Source organism: Stegostoma tigrinum, chromosome 35, assembly GCF_030684315.1.
Source record: "Stegostoma tigrinum isolate sSteTig4 chromosome 35, sSteTig4.hap1, whole genome shotgun sequence".
In the NCBI taxonomy this organism is placed as follows: Eukaryota; Metazoa; Chordata; class Chondrichthyes; order Orectolobiformes; family Stegostomatidae; genus Stegostoma; species Stegostoma tigrinum.
Window position 1 is genome coordinate 16,413,394 of NC_081388.1, and position 25,738 is coordinate 16,439,131.

The following is a 25,738-nucleotide window of genomic DNA, read 5'->3' on the forward strand; positions in this document are numbered from 1 at the left end:
GAACCCAAGTCCCCAGAACATTATCTGAGTCTGTGGATTAATAGTTTTATGTTAATACTGCTTTGGCCATCACCTCCCCGAAATAATGAGGACTACTAAACTCATCTATTTCTCTATGGACCGTACAAGTAACACCTTTGGCATTTTCCTGTTAAATTGAGGATATAAGTCACATAAGTGCTGTAACCAATGAACTGTATAGTGAGTTATATGGGATAGTAGGAGTTCATTGAACCCACTAAGCCCATGCTGCCTCCTTGAATAGAGACATCCATTTAATTCCACTCCCCCAACCTCTCCTCATGGTCCTTCCACCGGTTCCTTTACAATCATTTATCCAATTTCCTTTAAAAGTTCCTGTTGAATCTGCTTCCACTACCCTTTCAGCCAGCACATTCCAGATCACAATAACTCACTACTTTAAAAAAGTCTTCTCATCATTTTCCACAACGCCTTTTAACAATTAGATTACATCCATGTCCTCTGATTACCTAAGATGCATTAAAATATTAATGTTAAGGCATTCGTAATTAAAGGTGACTTTAAATCAGTTCAGAGAATAAACCCACAAAGATATTTCGGTGCATACCACAGAGACGCATTTGATAATAAATTGGTTCTTTGGAAAGATATAACTGCAAATGTATCTTTTTTTTTTAAGGGGAAGTATAGATTTATAATTAGAAGTTACAACCAGAACAACAGCATCGAGACAGAAACAACTGCGTGCAAAGCTGAAAAAGTGTCGGAGCCTGGAAAAGGTATCTGTTAAATTGAAAACAATTGATCGGGGCGGGGGGGCAATGATGAAACCTAATAAAACACCCCCTTTCTGGAATTGTATGCAATTCTGCAGAAACATGTGAATTATCATTCAGAAAGTAAAAAGTTTAAGAGAAGTGTAAAAGAGGTAGGCGTTGGGAACCCATTTAAACTTACAAAATTCTTATAGTGTGTAAATCAGATGTTTCCTCTACTGGTGAATCTAGAGACAGATGACATAAACCAAGGATAAGGGGCAGACCACTTTGGACTGGCAAGGAGGAGGAGGAAGAATTTATTCACTCAGAGGGTGTTGAATCTTTGAAATTCCCTATTCCCGAGGACCACGGAGACTCAGACATTGTTCAAGACTGAGGTCAATAGGTTTCTGAAGAGTAATTGCATCTAAGGATATTGAGCAGGAAAATGGCATTGAGGAGACAATCAGCCATCATCTAGGGGTGGCCTGATGGGCTGTACAGCCTGTTTCTGTTCTTATGTTCCCGTGGCATAGCCATCCCTATTTGCCCTTGAGAAGGTGGCAGTGAGGTGCCTTCTTGAACCATTGCAAATACTGACGGGGTCAATAACAGCTTCACTATTGACAGTTCCTCTGACAATGCAGCACACCCTCCTCAGGACAGGGCTGAAAGGTCAGGCTGGATTATGAACCAACACTTAAGACAGAGCTGAGAAGGTCATTGGCAAAGCCAAGCTAGCATACGTTATTTTCTCTTTCACCCCGAACCCTTAACCCAGACAGGTGTAGATTGACTGCACTGTCTCCACTTGATGCTGGTTCTTACAGAACTGGTTGGTCGACTCTGAAATAGCCTAGCAAACCACTCAGTTGAGGAGGTAGCAGGCACAGGGGCTCCGTGGTTAGCACTGCTGCCTCACAGCATCAGGGACCCAGGTTCGATTCCAGCCTCAGGTGACTGTCTGTGTGGAGTGTGCACATTCTCCCCATGTCTGTTTGGGTTTCCTCCGGGTGCTCCTGCAGACCAATGCTGTGCAGGTTAGGTGGATGGACCATGATATAAACCCCATGTGGGGTGGGAGGGATGTTCTTCAGGAGGTCAATACAAGCCAAATGGTGTCTTTCAGCACTGTTGGGATCCTACTCTATGTTCACTAGGGTGACCGACTCAGACCCTGCACAAAACGGGTGCAGGGTAACTCAGCATGAGAAGCTTTCCAATGGATAACAGGGAAAGGAATGTACCTGAAGAGGTAACTCAGCACTGACTCGGGTTCCAGGAAGGCACAGGCTGCCCAGGTGAGTAACCAAAGATCCCCACACCGACATCTAAGGTTCATGCCAAAACTGAGAGGGATCTGTACCACAGACTTGTCACACTCACAGAAGCACCCCTTAGACACAACATCCCAGAATCAAATGGGAAACAACTTTAACACAAACAGAATTTTCTGGAGAAACTCAGCAAGGTCTTGGCAGCATCTGTGGAGAGAGAAACAGAGTTAACCGTTCTGAGGAAGTTAACTGACCGGAAATGTTAACTCTGCTTCCTCTCCACAGAGGCTGCCAGACCTGCTGAGTCTCTCCACACAATTTCTGAAACAAATGTTTTGTTTCAGATTTCCAACATCCACAGTTCCTTGTTTTTTTGATTAGAAAACCGCTTTAGTCTCTCAGTTTGCCTTTGCTCCTTCCCCCTACACAGTCATTGAGCTCGCAGAAATTAAAAAAGAGGCCTCTCCATAAGCAAGTCTCCCCATTGAAGCTTCCCTCAGTGCAGGCTCACCAAGGTATTGGGAATAAACTCACCAGGGCTGGTACTGGCAGCCTCACAGCGTGGTTGGACTTGTATCTTCTGGCTTTTCGAATAGCGAATTTCTCAGTGGGAGGAGACTTACCAGCGATCTTCTGCTTCAGCAGGGGTACTTGTCTGTGAGAGAGAGAAGAAAATAGATTTTAAACTGACAGTTCACCAATGAACACAAGTAAACATTACAGAGACAGAGCCAATTAAAACTGCATGTTGCTGATATTGTCGCACTCACGGGGTTCAACGCTGCATCCTCACTTAAAGTCAGGGTTGCATTCCTGAGAATTGCAACATGGAGTGAAAAGTGACTCACACAGGGAGGTGTCCCAGAGGGAAAAGTGGGAAGGAATAGCAAGGGAGGGGAGAGGACAGAGTGAACAGGCAAAAGGGAGGGATGGAGGGGGAGCAGAAGGAGGGAGGGGAGAGGTGGAGCAGAAGGAGCGAGGGGAGTGGGGAGAAGGAAGGAGAGAGGGGAGAGAGGGAGGGGGAGAGAGGGAGGGGGAGGGAGGGAGGGAGAAAGGAAAGAAGGAGAAAAGCAAGGGGAGCTAGAGAAGATGGAGGGAGGGGGGAGAACAGAGAAGGGGTGAACAATGGAAGGAAGAAGAGGAGAGGACAGAAGGGAAGGGAGGAAGGAGAGGAGATGGAGAGAAGGTGGAGGGAAGAAAGGAGGGAGAGTGAGAGGAGGGAGGAGAAGTGGCTCCCAAGCTTGGCAATAGATAGCCTCCTACAGATCAGCTCCACCGCCCTCAATCCCAGGATGTTGCTGGAGGGCGGTAACTGCAGGGTGTAGGGTGGGTGTTGTAGTCTGGGGCCTGGTATGTTTCGGGGTGGAGGGGTCTCCCTTGTGAAGACCTCATCTACAGATGTGGCAGAGGGAGGAGTCCACTAGTCAGACACAGGAGGGTCTCTCCTAGCCAGGTCAGGTCAGGTCCTATAGCACCTTCATTCATGTGAAGCTGGTAACACACAAGGAGTGAAATGCTGCTGAAAGAGGCGACATTAAAAATGATTTTAAGCCAGGTACAAGAGGAAGATAAATCTTATTAAGCAGAGAGACAGGCTGCTGCAGTTTTTCGATTTGCATCCATCAGGACAAAGAGCAAGAATACCAAATTTCAAACACTACAACAATTTCTGTTAAAGAAGAACAGGGTGCAAATAGATATTAAAATCAGCTCTGACTGGCTTAGGTGTTGCCCTGGAGAAAGGAATGAGGAACTACATAGATTCCCCCTATTTGCAGATAATTTGAAAAGAAATGCAAGTTTTGAAGATATTCCTTTTGTTTGGAGAGAATGTGACCTTGTATATGTGGCTTCCAGCAAGTATAAACAAGCTAAAATAGCAGGGTCAACTCAGGATCTCAAATTGGTTGCTGGTGCAGCTATTAGCTCACTCAGGTACTGCTCAATCACCAAATTACATGTAATAGTGGGCTTTTGATTTTGCAAGAGCAGGCTGGTTGAAAACTCAGGATTGTTGGCAGAGTTTTGCCTGTACCCAAGAAGCCAAACCTTGCAAAATCAAAAGTGCACTATTAGGGCAGTACCTGCTGAACAACTCTGGATGAGTTTCTAAATGCACTAAAAAAAATTGAAAGCATCTAATGCATGTAAGCAAAGCCAGACTGTGTGCAATGATGCCAAAGTTTTGCCAGTATGTCAAATATTGCATCACATCCATTCAGTCCACAACCGGTGTTGAGTCAATCTGCATACTTCACCTATGAGGTGGAGGTGAATGTGAACCTTTCACCACAGTCCTTTCACCATGCAGAAGTATGCCATTCAGCCCATCAGGGAACAAACTGCCCTGGCACAATGCAGTCAACTCTCCAAATGGTCTTACAACTGGCTGCACCCAAGCAGTAGGTTGCTGGTACACAAGTATATATATATGCACGGGGGCATGGAAACTCACCAAGTGGAAACAACTCACTCTATCCGTGGGATGGAGAGAAATATTCCTTGGGAATCTGACCCACCTGAAGAGTTCGACCTCATCATCCCCGAAGGGTTTTGCTTCGTGTGCAGGTAACATACTCAGGTATGCAGCTTTCATGTAGACGTACATAGCCTGGGGGAGAACAGGACTAGTCATTGTTGGGCACTCTGGAACTTTGAGGAAAACTGCTCAACAAATAGCTCAGTAAATAGCTTGAGTTTATCTTTCTCCTTGCCACCCACATCATAATCGGGCACTCAAATGAAGGTTGAAGATGTTTCTGGAAGGTTCATAGATCCAAAGTGACACCTTGGATATGTAAACAAAACAATGACGTCACTATAATTATTAGAGAGAGATAGACAGAGAGAGTTAGCTGGTGATGGTTTAACTTGAGGGTTACATGTCTCAGGTGAGGGGAGAGTCTTTCACAGCATTGTCAGCTGGTGCAGGAACTGAACCCACGCTGTTGGTGTCCCTCTGCATCGCAAACATCCATCCAGCCAACTGACCCCCTGCATAATCAGTGGCAAAGTAAACAGGGTTTTAACAAAAAAAGGGACTCAAGATGAGACAGTAGGAACTGACGATGCTGGAGTTTGAGATTACAGTGTCGAGCTGGATGAAAACAGCAGGCCAGGCAGCATCAGAGGAGCAGGAAAGCCGACGTATCGGGTCGGGGCCCTTCCTCAGATAAACATCAACTTTCCTGCTCCTCTAATGCTGCCTGGCCTGCTGTGTTCCTCCAGCTCCACACTGTGTTATTTAGGGGCTCATACCTTTTATCTTCCTCGCAGACAGCCCCTTAGGATTGAAGATGACTTACTTTCAGCCTAGTTCCTTCGGTTCAGAGATGGTTGGTATCTAAGTTATTTCGCTGGATTTATTTGTGATTCTCTGGAATTCACTGCCTCCACTTCTGGTCTTCCCCATAATAGAAACACCCTCACCACCCCTACCCAATTAAATCCCCACTATAGTTTTAAAGGTGTCTAATAGGTCATATCCTCGTTAAAATCAGGACCTGATGAAGTGGGGAATTCCTCTTTCTGCCATTCTTATAATGTATTTTGTTCTCAAGGTCAGTCTCCCTTAAAACAGATGGACATGGTGGTAACACGGTAATATCGCTGTTATTGGAAACTGCTGGAAAAACTCAGCAGGTCTGGCAGCATTTGTGGAGAAAGAAAAACAGAGTTAACGGAATTTCTTAGGGGGAGTCACATCAGACTTGAAATGTTAACTTGGCTTTCCCTCTCCACAGGCTGCCAGACCTGCTGAGTTTTTCCAGCAGTTTCCAATAACAGCGATATTACCATGCTACCACCATGTCCATCAGCTGATGGAATTTAAATTCACTTAATAAAGCTGGAATTGAAAAGTGGTCTCAGTAATGGCAGCCAATACACTATCATTGATTATTGTAAAAACCCATTTGGTTTGAACGACACTAATGTCCTTTAGGAACATCTGCTGTCCTTACTTGGGCTGGCCTACATGTGACTCCAGGCCCACAGTGATGTTGACTCTTAACTGCCCTTTGAAATGACCAAGCAAAAAACAGCATGGGCAACAAATACTGCCTTTGCCCGTGACACTAACAACGCAGCAAAGAATTTAATAAAAGTAATCTCCCCACCATTAATCATAGAGTCACTGCAGAATACAATAAGGCCCTTTGGCCCATTGAGTCTGTGCTAGTTATCAAGCATCCATCTATCCTAATTCCATTTTCCAGAACATGGCGCATAGGCTTGTAGAAATGTTCTAATCAACCTGTTCAGAGATGTTATTACACACCTCTGGAGCAGGTGGGACTTGAATTTGGGCCTCCTGGCTCACAGGCAGAGACACTACCATTGCACTATGAAAGCCCCTAGTTCTTCAGTGTAGATAGTTCCTTAATCAACATGTCCAAGAGATTTTGTGACATAACTCTGGAGCAGGTAAGACTCAAATGAAGGGTAGGGACGCTACCACTGCGCCACAACAGCTCTGACCGTCATTTTGTATTGCATTGATGTTTCAAGTGCTCGTCTAAATACTTCTTAAATGTGTCCTGAGGGTTCCTGCATGTGCCAGCACTTTAGGCTGAGAATTCCAGATACCTACCATGCTCTGAATCCTCTCTAAACCCCCTGCTTCTTACCTTAAAGTACGGCCCTCACCTTAGACCAGCGGTTCTCTTTGCTGAGGAGGTCAGCGTAGAAGTAAGCCACCTTCCACAGCTGCTTATAGGTAAAGCACCACATCAGCTCCCAGTAGCACATGTGATGGAACTGCTTCCAGGCTTGCTGTGCAGCACAGCCTTCCTCAAACCTTCTGATTGCCTACATTCAACATAGATTAGCAAGTTACTACACTGTACTGTCACCATGGATTCCAAATCCCACTTCGTCATTTAATTGTCAAACACCTCTGAAGACTAGATTTACCAGGAAGTTGCCAGGACTGGAGGGTTTGAGCTACAGGGAGAGGCTGAACAGGCTCGGGCTATTTTCCCTGGAGCATCAGAGGCTGAGGGATGACCTTATAGAGGTTTATAAAATCATCAGGGTCATGGATAGGATGAATAACCGAGGTCCTTTTCCTAGGATGAGGTACAGTCCAAAACTAGAGGACATAGGTTTAAGGTGAGAGGGAAAAGATTTAAAAAGGACCTGAGAGGCATCGTTTTCACGCAGAGGGTGGGTAGTGTGTATGGAATGAGCTTCCAGTGGAAGTGGCGGAGGCTGGTACAATTACAGCATTTAAAAAGGCATCTGGATGGGTATTAGAACAGGAAAGGTTTAGAGGGATATGGGCCAAATGCTGGCAACAGGGACTCGCTCAGACTAAGGTATCTGGTCAGCATGGATGAGGTGGGCTGGAGGGTCCATTTTCATGCTCTATAACACTATAACTAGACTTCCGAAATTGGTGGCTTCTCCTCCAAGGATATGCTGGACTGGTTAGGAATGTATGAACTGGATATCAGAAGAGGGTGACAATTGAATCACACTCGATCCTGAGAGGGAAGAATGTGCCGTCTTGTGGGAGAATGTGTAACTGGGGGTCACCCCTTAAAAAGAAGGGGGTCACCCATTTGAGGCTGAGGCAAAGAGACAGTTCTTCTCTCAGAGGATCATGAGTCTTTGGAACCCTCCTCCTGAAAAGATGATGAAAGCAAAGTCATTGAATCTTCTTAAGGCAGCAGTGGACAGATTCTCAGTAAGTGTTGGGGTGGGAGGATGGTGTTGGTGAGAATTTATCTGGGGTAGGTGGGAATATGGAGTGATCAGATCAGCCATGATCTTATTGATTGACTAAGTAGGCTTAGAAGGGCTGAATGGCTGACTCCTAAATTGTAAATTTGTACGTATGTCCTCTGCTTTAATGAACTTCCTCATGCTTTTAATATAGGGTGTAGTGAGTAGCCTGGCATGGTGGCTCAGTGGTTAACACTAGTGCCTCATAGTGCCAGAAACCTGGGTTCGATTCCACCTTCCGGTGACTATCTGTGCGCAGTTTGCGGGTTCACCCTGTGTCTGCGAGGGTTTCCTTCCGCAGTGCAAAGATGTACGGTTTAGACGGATTGGCCATGAGGATTGCAGAGTTACAGGGATTGGGTAGACCCTGGGATCGGGTTGGATGCTCTTCGGAGGATCAGTCCAGACTTGATGGACTGAAGAGCCTTTTTCCGCGCTGTACGGATTCTTTGAGTCAGTGAAAACAATACAGTTTAGACACGGGTTTTCTGCCTTCAATACTGAAGTCAAAATCATCCTGCCATCTTTGTTCAAAGTTCAGTTTTCTGCTTCAACTTGCATTCCCTAATATCTGGCATTGCCATGTACAGCCACAAATGTTTATGAAGGGTTTGGCTGCTGCAGGATGTTCATGCATGTATAATGGAGACCAAGTGTTATGGGGAGAAGACAGGGGAATGGGGTTCAGAAATGCATAGGCCATGATCGAACACTGGAGCAGACTCGATGGGCCGTTAGGCCTCATTCTGCTCCAATATCTTATGGTCTGATGGCTATCCCCCCAACCATCAGACGTCTGTTCTCTATTTTCAGAGTTTCCTCCACACACACATTTCCACATACAGCCAAGGACAAACCCACCCCAATGACACATACCAGAGACGGGTGTGTGATCGGTGCAAAATGGGCCTTTGGAGCTTTGTCAAGAGGATTTTTAAAAAAAGGTCAATTGTATTTGGGAGGATAATTGGATGTAACTTTTAAAAGATTTGAATCGGGGTGAGTGGGGGCAGCTGTGTTCCTATATGGTATGCTCTTATATTCCACTGTTCTGTGTCCTCATGTCCCAGAAGCCACAGATCTGAGAATCATCAGCAAGTAGAGCAGAGCAGAGGGGCTGATCCTGAGCCAGATCCTGTGCAATCAGAAATCTCAACACCGCAACGAACCATTGACCCAGAACCAGGGGGTCACAGTCTAACAATACAGGGGAGGCCATTAAGGACTGAGATCAGGAGAAATTTGTTCACCCAGATAGTGGGGAGCCTGTGAAATTCTCTGCCACAGAAAACAGTTGAGGCCAAAACATTGAATGTTTTCAGGAAGGAGTTATATATAGTTCTCAGGGCTAAAGGCTTCAAACATATAGAGAGGGGGGGGGGGGGGAGGAGTAGGGAGCTGAGTTAGATAATCAGCCATGATCTTATTAAATGACAGAACATGCTCAATGGGCAGAATGGCCTCATGCTCCTATTTTCTATATCAACCCCAAATCACAATCTCTCCTTCCCCAAGTCCTCCCAGCGAAGGTTCCTGCTCCCTGGCATGATCCCTCTGGGATGCTGTTTGTGGCCCAGACTGCAGCCAGCTAATGATGTTCTGGAATGTAATGGATATGAAAGAGTTAATCTGAGTAAAGTGAAGCTCCACCCACTCTGTTATATAACACAGTCACTGAGTGTGGGACAGCTGGGTTGCACAGTTAGTTGGGGCTTGGTACAGAGAGAGACAGAGAATGAAGAGAGTTACTCATAGAAACAGATTGGCCTTAACAACCTCTTGTTAGTAATAGTTACTAGAGCTAAGGGTCAAAGTAACATATACTTAGTTACTGAGAGGGAGCAAGCTACATCCTGTTACCACTGGGAGAAGCATCTTCTGCAGAAACATTTTTGAGGTTTAACCTTCACCGTGGACTGTATGAGAAATGGAGATCGGTGGCAGACGCCCTCGGGAGAAGGGGTTGTACCCAGACCCCCTCAGTCCCTGTGACAACAGTCTCTCCTACAGGGTTCACAACAGCCTCCCATGGGGTTTTTAAACTAGGATCTGACCAGCCTCGATGCACACCAATGGTCATCCAGCTGGCTTGCTTTTGGGGAAACCCAGGATTCGCTGTTTTAGGGAATGATGACTGTAAACAACAACTTGCATTTAAACAGCACCCTTATTGTCAAATCGCATCTTAAGGTACTTCGTCGGGCTGTTATCTAACTGAAACCGACACCACCTTAGGCCATAGTTAGGGCAGGCAATCTGTTCACTGCAAACCTCCCACAAATAACGTGTCATCGATCCTCAAAGTTATTTTTTGTGATGTCGATTGAAAGCTAAATAACAGCCGGGGCAGTAGGGAGATCTCTCCCATGTCTTCTTCAAAATAATGCTTTGCAAATCCATCGTGAACAGCAGGCAGTTGGCTGGGTTTAACATCTAAAAGGTGTGTTTTAGAGAGCAGTGCAGCATTCCCTCAGAGTTGCACTGGATCACTGGCCTGGACTGTGGAACTTATGTAGCTGGAGTTGGAGTTGGGCTTGGACTTGAACACGCAACCTCTGAACTTGGGCAGGAATACCAACCCCGTCTGACACAGGCACCAACCAAGACAGCGAACCTCACAAGGTCTTCTTACCTCATCAAGGTTCCCCTTAATTTCTTCAATTCTTCCTGAAAAGAATAAAAATATTGCTCCCTGCAGGAAAATAAGCAACAGGATGATCTCATTAGCAAATAATAGCGTTTTCCAGGTTTCTGTTTCTGTGTTTACATCATTAACAGCCAGGTGGAAAGAGAGAGAGTTGAGAGGAGAAGTTTTTCAAAGGATTAAGCCCACACCTAGAAACATGACTGCAATTAACCTCCTTGTAAGTCCCTTCATAAACTTAACAAAGAACCCCCAGGGTAGGGGGGGTTCCAAAACCAGAAGATATGTGTTTAAGGTGAGAAGGGAAAAGGGGCAACTTTTTCACACAGAGGGTGGTGTGTGTATGGAATGAGCTGCCAGAGGAAGTGGTGGAGGCTGGTATAATTACAACATGTAAAAAGGCATCTGGATGGGTATATGAATAGGAAGGGTTTAGAGAGATATGGGCCAGATGCTGGCAAATGGGACTGGATTAATTTAGAATATCTGGTCAGCGTGGACGAGTTGGACTGAAGGGTCTGTTTCTGTGTTGTAAAGCTCTCTGACTCCATCACTATAATGGCATGAGAGAGACACAAAAAAATTTTCATCTTCCCAGGGAATATTTCCTCCAGTTGTCTGTAGGAATTGTACAACCACACATTAGGCTTGCTTTTAAATCCCAGGTTTTTGTGGGTTTCACATTTCATTAACAGCAATGATGGGATTTGAAACCATGTCCCCAGAAAATTAACCTGGAGCTCTGAATCGTGAGGCCACCAGCTCACCAGTTAAACCCAAACACTGGCTCCTGCCCTTGGGCTTTCATAGGGAATAGCGTACAACCTTAAAGGGGCAGGTCACACCTTGAACTACATCAGAAGAGAGCTATTGATTAAACATTACAAGGAAAAGCAAAATGGAGGTCTGTCCTACCTTGGGATAGCGAGTGAGGTAGGGCTGAAGGAGAACCACTGCGTCTGTGACCTCCTCCTCTCCTGTACCTAAAGCCAAAAGGAAACAAAGCATCATGAAAATAGCATTTCAGAGTCAAGCTAGAAGTGGCACAAGTGATTAAATCTCCAGCTTGTTCTCCCTCAGAGCACAAGTAGACCACTCAGCCCTTCATACCTGCTCTTCCAATCAACGAGATAACAGATGATTTGATTACTTCACATTCCTGCTTCCCACCCCAACCCACTCACCCAGCACCGATAACCTTTCAATGTCCCTGGCTCGTTAGGAATCTACCTCCCTCCGCCCACAATCTAGTGAAAAGCTCTGCATCCACGATCTCTTCGGGAAGGGAGACTAAAAGATAAACTGCTGTACATGAGAACATTTTTGTTTTTCTCCCATCCCCGTTTTCAACAAGGGTGACCCCTTATGTTTTAGCAGTGCTGACGGCTGAGTGCATTCCCTACATTTTCCCTATCCCTACACTGTAACACAGCGCTGAAGACCCCTGGTGTCGCTGGACTCCTCGCTCATGCTGCCCATAGATCTGTGGGAGGGCTGTAAGTGAAAGGAAAGGTCCTTACTGTCATGGGTAGCCAGCATTCACATCACTCAGAAAGGACCAATCAATACAGGGTGACCTGCAGGACTCCCACAAGGAGAGCCACAGGACCCCTTAACTGCCCTCTGGAATGGCCTTGTGAGCCGCTCAGCTCAAGGGAAATTAGGGGTGGTCTTGCCAGCGAAACCTGCATCCCTTGACAGAATGAAAGGGGCAGGAAAGTTACAAGAATCCTGATGGATTTGAGGAAACAAAAGAGGGGCACAGTTCCTCTGCCCGTGGCAACAAACCCAGGAGATTCTGATTTCCTGGAACAACTTGGAGATGTCAGCTTTGGGAAGAGTGTTGGAGGCGGGGGTTGGCTGGGCCCAGTTTCATGGAGGAGGGTGTTTCGTACCCAGGATTGATTTTCTCCGGGAGGTGGGGGGGGGAAATAAGGGATGACGTGATTGTGGATTTTAGTTCTTTGGAAGCAATGATAGTGGCGGGGGACAGAATGGAAAGAAGCTTTGTCCACTGCGACATGGGGAGATGTGGACTGTGGCGGCATGAGATTAAAAACCAGTGCCAGCCAGAGATATTAGCAAATACTTGCAAAAAGGTGGATAAAAATACTAAAGTTACAGAAGCAGTGAATAACTGTAAAATTGATGAGATTATTGCTAATAGGATACAGGCCCAAGGCAAGTGGATAAAGTTAGCGTACAGATCAGCCATGATCTTCTTGAGAAGCAGAACAGGTTTGAGGGGCTGAATGGCTTGCAGTTAGATTCTCAGCTGGCAGGATGGCCAAGGAACAAGGTACTGGAGGGATGGTGGGAGACTATCCCTGAAGACCTGTCTCCATTTTCACTGTTACACGCTGATGTGACTTGAACAAATTTTAAGGCCATCCGTTTTCTCTTACCAAGTATGAAAGTGAGGAAAGTATAGTAACACAGCAGCAGCATGACACAGAGAATCGCTCGAAGGTTGGGCACCAGCACTCCATCGTGTAACTGCGACAGACCATACTCCTGTTGGAAAATACATGAGCAACATCAGAGAGAGAGCTCAACAGCTTTCATCCATGACAGTGCGACAACTGCAACTTGCATTTATACAGCACCACCCACACTGCAAGTTGTGTACTTGATGGAACATCTTACAAGTAAAAAACTATCACCAAGCCACCTTAGGAGACGACCAAAGGTTCGGTCAAAGCGGTACAGGCTTGAAGAAAGGGAGAGGAAGAGGTTTGGAAAGGTTTAAAGAAGGGAATTCCAGAGCTTAGGACCTGAGAAGCTGAAGGTAGCGCTGCCAATAGTGGGGTGATGAACATTGAGAAGGCACAAGACACCAGAAATGGAGCAGTATGCAGATCAGAGCTCCTTCCCTTCCCAAGTATGAAAGTGACAAAGTGTATCACACACAGCAGGAGCTGATATAAACTGAATTATATCTTGTAGTAAAGCATTTAATCTCCTTAAGGATCCTTCACCTGAAATAATTACACTTGAACCGTCCACTTCTGACAGCAGTAATACTCTACCAAAATGGAATTTAAATTTAAACAATGATCTCTGGGATTGAGCAGCTAGTGATGGAGGCCATGAGTCTATGACTGACTGTTGTAAAACCCGTGTGGTTCACTAACGTCTGCCATCCCTCCCTGGTCAGGCTTACATGTGACACCAAGCCCATAGCATTGGGGTTGCGTTATAACCACTCTCTGAAATGGCCAAGAAATCCACTTAGATTTCATCCAAACCTTGCAAGTGACACCCGCATCTCAGCAAAAAATAAAGAGGAAGACTGAAATCCTGCCTACCTTCCCTTGTTACTGTTTTACTGGCCAATGAATACTGGTCTTTACTTCTTAAACCTTTTCACAATAATCACAAATGTGTGTTTATTTTATATCTTCTCAGAATAAGCTACGTGAGGCAAAATCAAGATGCATTCATTACTGTAATATTTATTAAGGCGAAGGTAAAGTCCTATTGGTCCATACGGTTGCTGGTTCAGATTCATAGCATCGTGTAGCACAGACACAGACCCTTCGTTTTAACTAGTCCATGCCAACCATGTTCCTGAATCAAACTGGTGCCACCTGCCTTCGTTTAGCCAATATCCCTCCAAACCCTTCCTATTCATGTACTTATCCAAATGTCTTTTAAATGTCGTTACTGTGCCTGCATCCAACACTTCCTCTGGCTGTTCGTTCCACACACAAACCACACTGTGTAAAAAAGTTGCCCCTCATGTCCTTTTCAAATCTTTCTCCTCTCACCTTAGAAATATCCCCCCTAGTTTTGAACTCACCTACCCTAGAGGAAAAGATCCTTGGCTATTCACCTTATCTATGCCCCTCATTATTTTATAAACCTCTATAAGGTGTAACCTCAAACTCCTCTGCTCCAATGAAAAGAAGTCCCAGTCTATTCAGCCTCTCCTTATGACTGAAGCCTTCCATTCCCAGCAACATCCTGGTAAATCTTTTCTGAACCTTCTCTAATATCCTTCCTATAGCACAGTGACCAGACCTGCAGACAGTACTCCAGAAGAGGTCTCGCCAACATCTTGTACAAGCTCAGCATGGCATCCCAACTCCTACACTCATGGGTCTGAGCAATGAAGGCAAGGTCCCATAATTCAGACTCATGGGCAAAGAAAGGAATGTGATCATACTGACATGGGGCCCATTCATCCCACCACACCTGTACAGCCTCCTTAAAAGCAACTACTCCATTAGTTCCCATCCCCTCCTCTCTTCCTGTGAATGTTCCCATCCCATGTGTTTATGCAATTCACGTTTAAATCCTTGCTGACACTGCATTCTCACCGCGTAAAAGCGTTCCTCCTCATTTCCCTCCCCATTTCCGAAGAAGGGTCGTGACCCGAAACATCAGCTTTCCTGCTCCTCTGATGCTGTCTGACCTGCTGAGTTCCTCCAGCTCCATACTGTGTTATCTCTGACTCCAGCATCGGCAGTTCTTACTCCCTCCTCAACTCATGCCTAGCTCTTTGGTCAATTACTTTAAAGAAGATTTACTCTACCATCAAAGATGAGACTTACATTTGCTCGGGCACGTCAAATGCTGCTTGAATAGGTCAAAGATGTTCGCTTCCTCAAATTACGCACAATCACTTTTCAGAGTCCATCGGAAACCGGTTTGGAGGCTTTTTACCTTCCCCTACAGCAACAACTCAGAATCCACCACTTACTCCCGTTTCTATATCTACAAATTAAAAGGGATCTGTGGCACCTTTCTCAAGAGTAAATGTGGCAGGTTTTCTTGTCCCTACCTTGTCACCAGAGAAGCCAGCAAACTCCAACAATTTCAGGATCCGTGTGGGGAACAGCGACAGCGTCTAAGGACATAACAAAGAGTAAGTCAAGAAACAAAGCTGCCTTCCAGAGACAATCCAGGTGACCGCAAGTGACCGTTTCACTAGATTCTAAGTTATGTGCTGAATTAAAGCAAAGAATTGCAGGTGCTGGAGGTCTGAAACAAAAACAGAAACTTCTGGAGAAACTCAACAAGGCACATCTGTTAGAAGAAAGCAAAGTTAACGTTTTGAGTCCCATGGTCCAAGAGTGCTGATGAAGAGTCACGGGACTCAAAACGTTAACTTTGCTTTCTCTCTCTGCAGACGTGGACAGACCTGCCGAGTTTCTCCAGCAATTTCTGTTTTTGTTCCCAGACATTGATCCATTGGGGAATCTGGGATTACAGTGGGAAAGTGCAGGAAAGGAGGCGGGAGGAATTTTGGATCAGCTACGGTCCTATTGAATGACGGAGCAGCTTCCAGGGGCTGAATAGCCTACTCTTTCTCCTATCACATACAGGGCAATGGTCTTAATATTCAGTGTTTTTCCAAGTGAGGAATGGCTTGTCTAGGAAATTGAAAGTCACCCATCTGCAAGTGACAGCTCCAAAGCTTTCCTGGTTGGGAACAGCACAGATGAGATAGTTTCCTCTGGTCCTGCGGCACACTGGGTAGCATCCCTGCCAGAAACTCTGGGTTCAACTTCCGTTCCAGGACGTGATGGCCAATCAAGCTGCATTTGTAATTCAGGGCAAGTATCAACTTGTGACTCCATCCAACACTCGTCAATAGGAGGCAGTAAGAGGACTTGAGCATCCAGCTGGGAGGGTAGATTCACTCTCACCCCAATGGTTGGCACTTCAGACAGTGTAGCACTCCCCCAGTACTACACTGACTGAGACACAAGAATGCCACCCACTGGACCACAGCTGAGAACTTTATACAATCATAAGGGGCATGGAGAGGGTCTTTTTCCCAGGGCAAGGGGAGTTCCAAAACTAGAGCAGCATATGTTTAAGGTGAGAGGCGAAAGATTTAAAAAGGACCTGAGGGGTAACTTTTTCCACACAGAGCAGGGGTGTGCGTATGGAATGAGCTGCCAGAGGAAGTGGTGAAGTAGGTAACAGTTGCAACATTTAGAAGGGATTTGGATGGGTATATGAATAGGAAGGGTTTACAGGAAGTGAGCCAAACGCTGGGAAATGGGACTGGATGAGATTGGGATGTTTGGCCGAGTTGAACTGAAGGATTTGTTTCTGTGTTGTATGACTCTGTGGGATGAATCCTTCTTCAGGGAAGCTCAGCATTTTTCCTCTGACCAGTGGCACCTACTCCAGGCAGATTGGCCGTGTCCAGGGGAGTGCAGGTTAGGTGGGTTAGCCATTGGAAATATGGGGTTACAGGGATAGGGTGGGGGGGTGGAGGGGGGTGAGTCTGGACAGGATGCTGTTCAGAGGGTCAGTGTGGACTTGATGAGCCGAATGGCCTGCTTCCACACTGTAGGGGTTCTATGTTTCTACTCTGTAGTCCAGCCCCACCTGTACTCTGAGGAGAACCATCATTTGTACTTTGTCTTCAGCCTCTCTTTTTTTTGAATGAGTCATTTTGACCATTGATCTTACCAGGTTGAATGCTCCAATTCCCAAGGAAATGCCTCCTTCTAAATGCGAATGATTCGGTCCTTTAATGAACAGGCTCGACTGCAGAAAATTGTGGAGCTCCCTGTCAACGACAAACAGAAACCAAGCTTTTCATTTACACCTCAAGCAGGACAGAAGGTCAACAGATAATTTAATCCCCACAAACCTGGGCATGAGAGGGGCAGGCTCCAACACAAAACACAGGGGTGACCCACTCCCTGAGCAAGCAGAGGGAATGGCATCTGGCTGGAAATGAAGTATGAGTTTTTGACAGAACTGACTGCAAAACAATTTTTTTTCCCCACTGGGGCTGGAAGGGGCAAGGCTGTGTGCTCGAAAAGAAATAACTCGTATTTATGTGAGAATAAAATAGTTACAGAGATAGTAGGAATTGCAGATGCTGGAGAATCTGAGATGACAAGGTGTAGAGCTGGATGAACACAGCAGGCCAAGCACCATCAGAGGAGCAGGAAAGCTGATGTTTTGGGCCAAGACCCTTCTTCAGAAAATTTCTGAGGAAGGGTCCAGACCCGAAACGTCAGCTTTCCTGCTCCTATGATGCAGCTTGGCCTGCTGTGTTCATTCAGCTCCACACCGTGTTATCTCTAATAAAATAGTTAGGTGGCTGTTTATGACTAGCCCAACTTCGATGGACTGAAAGGCTTTCTTCTGTGCTGTGGACCTCTATGATTCTATATTTGTCTTTCACAGTCGCACGATGCCCTGTCCCTCCAAACATAGCCCAGCCATTCATGGGAGTGACTCATCACAACATTCAGAGAATATTTTTTAAAATTCCTTTGATGGGATGTGGATACCACAGGCATCTGAGCATCCCTAACTTCCCTTTGAAATGAGCAGTTTGCCAGGGCCACTGCAGAGGGCAGTTAAAAGTCAACCACATTACAGTCATTGAGGTCTACACCAGAGGAAAAGGCCCCGCGGCCCAATACATCCACACGAGAAACAACCACCTAGCTGTGTTAATCCCCTTTCCCAGCACTTGGCCCACAGCATTGTATGTCTTGGCATTGCAGATGCACATCTAAATACATTTTCAATGTTTTGAGGTTTTCTGCCTCTACCCCTTTGATAGTCGGGGAGTTCGAGATTCCCACCACCCTCTGGTGAAAATATATTTCTTCATATCTCATCTAAACCTCATGCCCCTTATCTTAAATCTACATCACATGGTCACTGATCCCTCAATTAAGGTCAAGCTTTTCTTCCTGTCTACCGTATCTACGCCCCTCATAATTTTAGACATTTCAATCTTATCTCCCCTCAATCTCCTCTGCTCCAAGGAAAACAACCTCAGTCTGTCCAATCTCTCTTCATGGCTGAACTCTCCAGGCCAGACAACATCCTGGTAAAACTCCCTCTGCATCCTCTCCAGTGCAATCACAAAACTGCACACAATACTGTAGCTGTAGTCTAATCAATGTTTTAAACCGTTCCAGCATCATCTCCCTATTCTTAAACTCTATGTCGTGACTAATAAAGGCAAGTATCTCATACGCCTTCTTAACCACTTTATCTACTACCTTAAAAGGACTGGTGGACATGCATACTGAGGTCCCTCTGATCCATTGTGCTTCCCAGGGTCCTACCATCCATCATGTATTCCCCAGCATTGTTTCTCATGCCCTAATGCATTACATTGCTGTGGGTGTGCAGTCACATGTCAGCCAGACTGGGCAAGGACAGGAAATTTCCTTTCCTAAAGGATTTTATTTTTAAGTGAAAATCAATGACAGCTTTACGGTCACCATGAACTGCAACTAGCTTTCAGTTCCAGAGGGACAATAAATGCCAACCTCGGGAACCACCCATTAATGAAATCAAAGGTTCAGCCAAGGTCCAGACAATTGATTAGTCTCTCTAATACACTGTGACTCAATGTCTGGATTATAATGAGCTAATTGATCTGATCATAGCTAACAGTCTAGATACTACAAGACAGTAGGAAATGCCGATGCTGGGGTCGGGGATAACAAGGTGTAGAGCTGGATGAACACAGCAGGCCAGGCAGCATCAGTGGTCCAGACCCAAAACGTCAGCTTTCCTGCTCCTCTGATGCTGCCTGGCCAGTTGTGTTCATCCAGCTCCACACCTTGGTACCTTAGTCTGGATACTACAATTAACCTCAAACCCCCCAAGTTAGAGAAACTAATACACATCAGAGATCCCACTGGATCCTCCTCAGGGTCTCTGGACTGGAGGGTGGGTGGTGACATGATCAAACTGGCTTGCCCTGGTGCTTGAATAAGTCCATTTACTATTCACTAGGAATTTTTATACATGCAAACAACCAATATCTTCGAACCAGCGCCCCAGAGACAGCAGGTTGCATTTATGTTACTAAATATTTACAAACCAGGGTAATTTAACCCTGACACCAGGCCCCAGCAGTCTGTGAGCTTCATATAAATCCCTGGTTCGATACCAATGGGAGCATTGGGAAGGCTGTTTTCATCCTGGAGGGAGTGCAGCACTGATTTACTAGAATAATACGTGGGTTATGAACTACAGAGGTTCAAGAAGGCAGCTCACCATCACCTTCTCAAGAGGCAACCAGGGACAGCCAATAAATGCAGGTCCCTGACAGTGACAACCATATCCCTTCAGTGAATAAAAAATAGTTCCAAAAGCATGGTATCTAGAGGAGATAGGTTCATTTGGGGAGAACTTACACAAATAAGGGAGACACTCCTGAAATGTAGAAGGTCAAGGGGTGATTTGATCAAAATATTTGAGATACAATGTGAAATAGACAGGGTAGGCAGAGAGGAACTGTCCCCGTTAGCTGTGAAGTGTAGGACTAGGGACAAAAAATTAGAGCCAGAATATTCAGGAGTAAAATTAGGAAGTGCTTCTACACACCAAGAGTGGGAGAACTTTGGAACTCTCCTCTGTAAATGGCAATTGATAATGGGTCCACTGTTATATTTAAAACTGAGATCGAAAAATTTAAGCAAAAATTAATGAATAAAGGTTAATGGGACTGGAAGAGCCAAGTGTAAGTCAAGGTAACGAATGGATGGGATGCAGAGACAAGTATGTGGGGATTGGGCACACATGAGCCATGACTGCAATGAATTCCAGAATGATTTAAGGAGAACAGTGAGCTCCTCCAACCCTTCCTCCCCCATCCCCTTCATCAAAATCCCTCCACTCTTTCCCCAGGGTGGGGGAGTCCAAAACTAGAGGGCATAGGTTTAAGGTGAGAGGGGAAAGATTTTAAAAGGGAAATTTTTTCACACAGAAGGTGGTGCATAAATGGAACAAAGTGCCAGGGGTGGGTACAATTACAACATTTTAAAGACATTTGGGCAGGTTTTTGAATAGGAAAGGTTTACAGGGATACGGGCCAAACGCAGGCAAATGGGATTAGTTCAATTTAGGAAACCTGGTTGGCACGTACAGGTTAGATCAATGGGTTTGTTTCCGTGCTGTATGACTATGACCCTTTTTCCATGTGTTTACTTTGCTTCTCTTAAATGCGTTGATTTTATTGTCCTCAGCCACTCCCTGTGGGAGCAGGGCTCCACATTCCCAGGTTCTCCAGGTAAAGGAGTTTCACTCAAAATTCTCTGCTGGAAATTTCTTTTGTGATTATGTCACGTCTATGGTCCCTGGTTTTCACCAGCCTCACCCACAAGTGGAAATACCATCACCTCCTCAGAGCTCTTTACACTATCGACTGTCAGATGTACATAAAAAATTGACAGGGAATGAAGAGGGAATCATTAGAACCGGGAGCTGAAAGGGACACAGTGATAACCTTCACGAGTAGAGGAGGGGCACACAGTGAAAATTGCAAACTAAAAACTGGAACAAAAATCTGAACTCACTTGTAAATCATGAAGCTGCTTCTGACTTTAATTCCACCCTTGATAAAGCTGACCATGTTCTCATCCTGTAAGTACAGATATAAACAAGAGTCAAGTCTAATTGTAACACCAGCTCTGGTCTTTCTGTACTAATCTGCTGTGATCATAACTTAGAAGAGAGAACTCATCAATTGCAAAAAAGTGTTCGTAGAATGGTCTTAGGTTCCAGCATCTGATGAGAAGTCCATCACCTATTTGTCAGGGATAATTTCATGGGATGAGAGTGTCACTGGCCAAGCCAGCATTGGATATCCATTCCTCATTACCCTTGAACTGACTGCCTTATTAGGCTGTTGCAGAAGGCAGTTGAGAGTCAACCACATTGCTGTGGGTCTGGAGTCACATGTAGGCCAGGTAAGGATGGCCAATTTGTTCCCTTACTGACCCAGTTGGGCTTTCACAACAATCAATGATAATTTCATGGATACTGAGACTAGCTTTTCTATTCTAGATTTTATTCACTAAATTTTAACACCATGAGTGAAATTTGAACCCATGAATACAAGACGTTAGCCTAGCCTCCTGGTCAACGAGTCCAATAACAGAACTTCAACAGCACCACTTGGAACAGAATTCAAATGAAGTGAATTTAGTTTTTTTTTTTAAGGAAAACAGGTAAGGCAAGCTCAAAAAATGGAAAAACTGCTGTCTACACTTCCACATTGTCTGGGAGTATCAAAATTGGAAAAGTGTTTTAGACTCTGGTACTAATAGCCCACATGGGATATGTACACAAGTTAAAAATCTCAAACATTAACATTCGAAAGAAAACTAGCAAAAAAAGTCACTTCCATAAGGCACATTTATCTTTCCTTTTATATAATTTATATGTAAGTGCAATTCTTGCTTTATTTTAACTCTTTCAAGAATCACAACTTTTAAAAGGCACCTGATGGATAGATGAATAGGAAAGGGTTTAGACGAACATGGGCCAAATGCTGGCAAATGGAACTAGGTCAGATTGGGATATCTGATTAGCAGAGACAAGTTGGGCTGAAGGGTTGTTTCCATGCTATATGACTCTGCAACCCTACAATTAATAGGGTTCATCAACTCCTCTGGTTGGAGATTAATGAGGGAGCAAGTGATATTCCTGTCCAGCCCCTTGCTCAACAGAAAAGACTCCAGGACCAGGGTCACAGGCTGAGGAAACAGAGGAGGCCACTTAGCACTGAGACAAGGTGAAATTTCTTCAGCCAGAGAGTGCTGAGCCTGTGAAATTCTCTGCCGCAGAAAGGCGTCGAGACCAAAACACTGAATGCTTTCAACAAGGAGTTAAATGTAGTTCTTAGGGCGAAAGGGATCAAGGAGTATGGGGAGATAGTGGGAACAGGGGACTGAGTTGGATGATCAGCCATGATCATATTGAATGGTGGAGCAGTTTTGAAGGGCTGAATGGCGTACTCCTGATCCTATTTACTATGTTTACTGTCTTATGTGAATGTTCGATATTACTATTGCAAAGAGCAAAACTCAAATCCATTTCATCCAACACGTTGCCATTTAATACGTTCACAATTACAGGTGTTACCACAGTCACCACATATGGAACATATGGCTCAGGGGTCATATCTACAATTTCCAGCCCTTCAGTGCATTATGGTTGAAGAGCCTTAGACACTCACCTTTCCACACTAAGATAATAAAGTGTGAGGCTGGATGAACGCAGCAGGCCAAGCAGCATCTCAGGAGCACAAAAGCTGACGTTTCGCGCCTAGACCCTTCTTCAGAGAGGGGGATGGGGAGAGGGTTCTGGAATAAAGAGGGAGAGAGGGGGAGGCGGACCGAAGATGGAGAGAGAAGAAGATAGGTGGAGAGGAGAGTATAGGTGGGGAGGTAGGGAGGGGATAGCTCAGTCCAGGGAAGACGGACAGGTCAAGGAGGTGGGATGAGGTTAGTAAGTAGGAAATGGAGGTGCGGCTTGAGGTGGGAGGAAGGGATGGGTGAGAGGAAGAACAGGTTAGGGAGGCAGAGACAGGTTGGACTGGTTTTGGGATGCAGTGGGTGGAGGGGAAGAGCTGGGCTGGTTGTGTGGTGCAGTGGGGGGAGGGGACGAGCAGGGCTGGTTTTGGGATGCGGTGGGGGAAGGGGAGATTTTGAAGCTGGTGAAGTCCACACTGATACCATTGGGCTGCAGGGTTCCCAAGCCGAATATGAGTTGCTGTTCCTGCAACCTTCGGGTGGCATCATTGTGGCACTGCAGGAGGCCCATGATGGACATGTCATCTAGAGAATGGGAGGGGGAGTGGAAATGGTTCGCGACTGGGAGGTGCAGTTGTTTGTTGCGAACCGAGCGAAGGTGTTCTGCAAAGCGGTCCCCAAGCCTCCGCTTGGTTTCCCCAATGTAGAGGAAGCCACACCAGGTGCAATGGATACAGTATACCACATTGGCAGCTGTGCAGGTGAACCTCTGCTTAATATGGAAAGTCATCTTGGGGCCTGGATGAGGGTGAGGGAGGAGGTGTGGGGACAAGTGTAGCATTTCCTGCGGTTGCAGGGGAAGGTGCCGGGTGTGGTGGGGTTGGAGGGCAGTGTGGAGCGAACCAGGGAGTCACGGAGACAGTGGTGTCTCCGGAAAGCTTGCGGACCGCTTTGCAGAACACCTCCGCTCGGTTCACAACAAACAACTGCACCTCCCAGTCGCGAACCGTTTCCACTGTCCCTCCCATTCTTTAGATGACATGTCCATCATGGGCCTCCTGCACTGCCACAATGATGCCACCCGAAGGTTGCAGGAACAGCAACTCATATTCCGCTTGGGAACCCTGCAGCCCAATGGTATCAATGTGGACTTCACCAGCTTCAAAATCTCCCCTTCCCCAACTGCATCCCTAAACCAGCCCAGTTCGTCCCCTCCCCCCACTGCACCACACAACCAGCCCAACTCTTCCCCTCCCCCCACTGCATCCCAAAACCAGTCCAGCCTGTCTCTGCCTCCCTAACCTGTTCTTCCTCTCACCCATCCCTTCCTCCCACCCCAAGCCGCACCTCCATTTCCTACCTACTAACCTCATCCCACCTCCTTGACCTGTCCATCTTCCCTGGACTGACCTATCCCCTCCCTACCTCCCCACCTATACTCTCCTCTCCACCTATCTTCTTTTCTCTCCATCTTCGGTCCGCCTCCCCCTCTCTCCCTATTTGTTCCAGAACCCTCTCCCCAACCCCTCTCTGATGAAGGGTCTAGGCGCGAAACGTCAGCTTTTGTGCTCCTGAGATGCTCCTTGGCCTGCTGTGCTCATCCAGTTTCACACTTTATTATCTTGGATTCTCCAGCATCTGCAGTACCCAATATCACCTTTCCACACTGATCCTTTGTGATGGCTGCCCCAAGCTTTAGTGCGTCCTCAGCACATAGTCCTGGACCTTGGAATGTGCCAGTCTGTAACACTCAGTTGAGGTCAACTCCCTGCACAGGGAGACCAGCACCTTTCAGACAGACCAAACAGCATCTTCCATTGAGTGGATGGTCCTGCAGGCACAGCTGGTTTTGTAGAACACGCGGCTGTGCAAAGGAAGAACTGTGTATTTGGGCATGATTGTTTTGTATTTAAACTGCAGCGAAATTATCTGCTGCTACATACGTCCCTCCAAACCACAAACGGTCTTAAATATCCAAGCCACAGGGATCAGAATTCCTGCTGCTTGGCAGGGGACTTTGCAAAGTGTAAAGTGTTTGTAAATTTCTCTCTAGGTCAGCAGCACCCAACACTGAGTGGCAGGTTTTTAACAAGCGGCAGAGTGTGACAGACCAATAAAACACGACTCTGTCATCTATTAAAAGAGAACTTAAATTTCTATGATAATAAAATGTGAGGCTGGATGAACACAGCAGGCCAAGCAGTATCTCAGGAGCACAAAAGCTGACGTTTCGGGCCCAGACCCTTCATCAGAGAGGGGGATGGGGAGAGGGAACTGGAATAAATAGGGAGAGAGGGGGAGGCGGACCGAAGATGGAGAGGAAAGAAGATAGGTGGAGAGAGTATAGGTGGGGAGGTAGGGTGGGGATAGGTCAGTCCAGGGAAGACGGACAGGTCAAGGAGGTGGGATGAGGTTAGTAGGTAGATGGGGGTGCAGCTTGGGGTGGGAGGAAGGGATGGGTGAGAGGAAGAACATGTTAGCGAGGCAGAGACAGGCTGGACTGGTTTTGGGATGCAGTGGGTGGAGGGGAAGAGCTGGGCTGGTTGTGTGGTGCAGTGGGGGGAGGGGACGAACTGGGCTGGTTTTGGGATGCGGTGGGGGAAGGGGAGATTTTGAAACTGGTGAAGTCCACATTGATACCATTGGGCTGCAGAGTTCCCAGGCGGAATATGAGTTGCTGTTCCTGCAACCTTCGAGTGGCATCATTGTGGCACTGCAGGAGGCCCATGATGGACATGTCATCTAAAGAATGGGAGGGGGAGTGGAAATGGTTTGCGACTGGGAGGTGCAGTTGTTTGTTGCGAACTGAGCGGAGGTGTTCTGCAAAGCGGTCCCCAAGCCTCCGCTTGGTTTCCCCAATGTAGAGGAAGCCACACCGGGTATAGTGGATGCCTTTCACAGCCTCGGGACATCCTGAAAGTACCTTTTTAAAAAAAATTAACATATTTGCCTTATCAAACCATCAAAGATGTTAAACAGCTCTGACACAAACTGATAAAGGAAGTGCTAATGTCAGCAATCACATCCATTGAATTGTCCCTTACCTGTAAGAAGGTCAGAGCTGCTCTCTGCAGCAAACATTCTGCATAGCAAACCTCTGCGTGGACTTCCTCTGCAAAACAAGTTAAAACAATCAGGCAGGTACAATTAATCCTTACAATCCTACATTTTCTGGTTCCATTATAAACAGAGCGAATGATACAGTGGTATCAGGAAGGTCCAATGCTTAAGGCACACCTGAGGATTGGTCATTCATGGGCTACCACTTTGATAATGACATTGAAAGTTTCCATCTGCCTGAAGATCCCAAGCTGGTCCACCACTGTCCTTCAGAGTAGGGAACTACCTTCGCTGACTGCCCTGGTC

The 25,738-nt window shown here is 46.1% G+C and overlaps 1 protein-coding gene across 2 annotated transcripts in view; it reads right to left on the reverse strand.

Moving 5' to 3' along the window:
* Nucleotides 1-25,738, reverse strand: part of zgc:158403 (tetratricopeptide repeat protein 39A) — an 88,156-nt gene that overhangs the window by 15,416 nt on the left and 47,002 nt on the right. For both annotated transcript variants that reach the window (XM_048521761.2, XM_048521763.2), the window contains exons 5-14: nt 25,417-25,484; nt 20,693-20,757; nt 16,821-16,920; nt 15,175-15,240; nt 12,794-12,902; nt 11,304-11,371; nt 10,377-10,436; nt 6,665-6,826; nt 4,537-4,628; nt 2,552-2,672 (exon numbers count right to left, since the gene is read on the reverse strand). In XM_048521761.2, the coding sequence (XP_048377718.1) occupies nt 2,552-2,672; nt 4,537-4,628; nt 6,665-6,826; nt 10,377-10,436; nt 11,304-11,371; nt 12,794-12,902; nt 15,175-15,240; nt 16,821-16,920; nt 20,693-20,757; nt 25,417-25,484 (911 nt within the window). The remainder of the gene's footprint in view (nt 1-2,551; nt 2,673-4,536; nt 4,629-6,664; nt 6,827-10,376; nt 10,437-11,303; nt 11,372-12,793; nt 12,903-15,174; nt 15,241-16,820; nt 16,921-20,692; nt 20,758-25,416; nt 25,485-25,738) is intronic.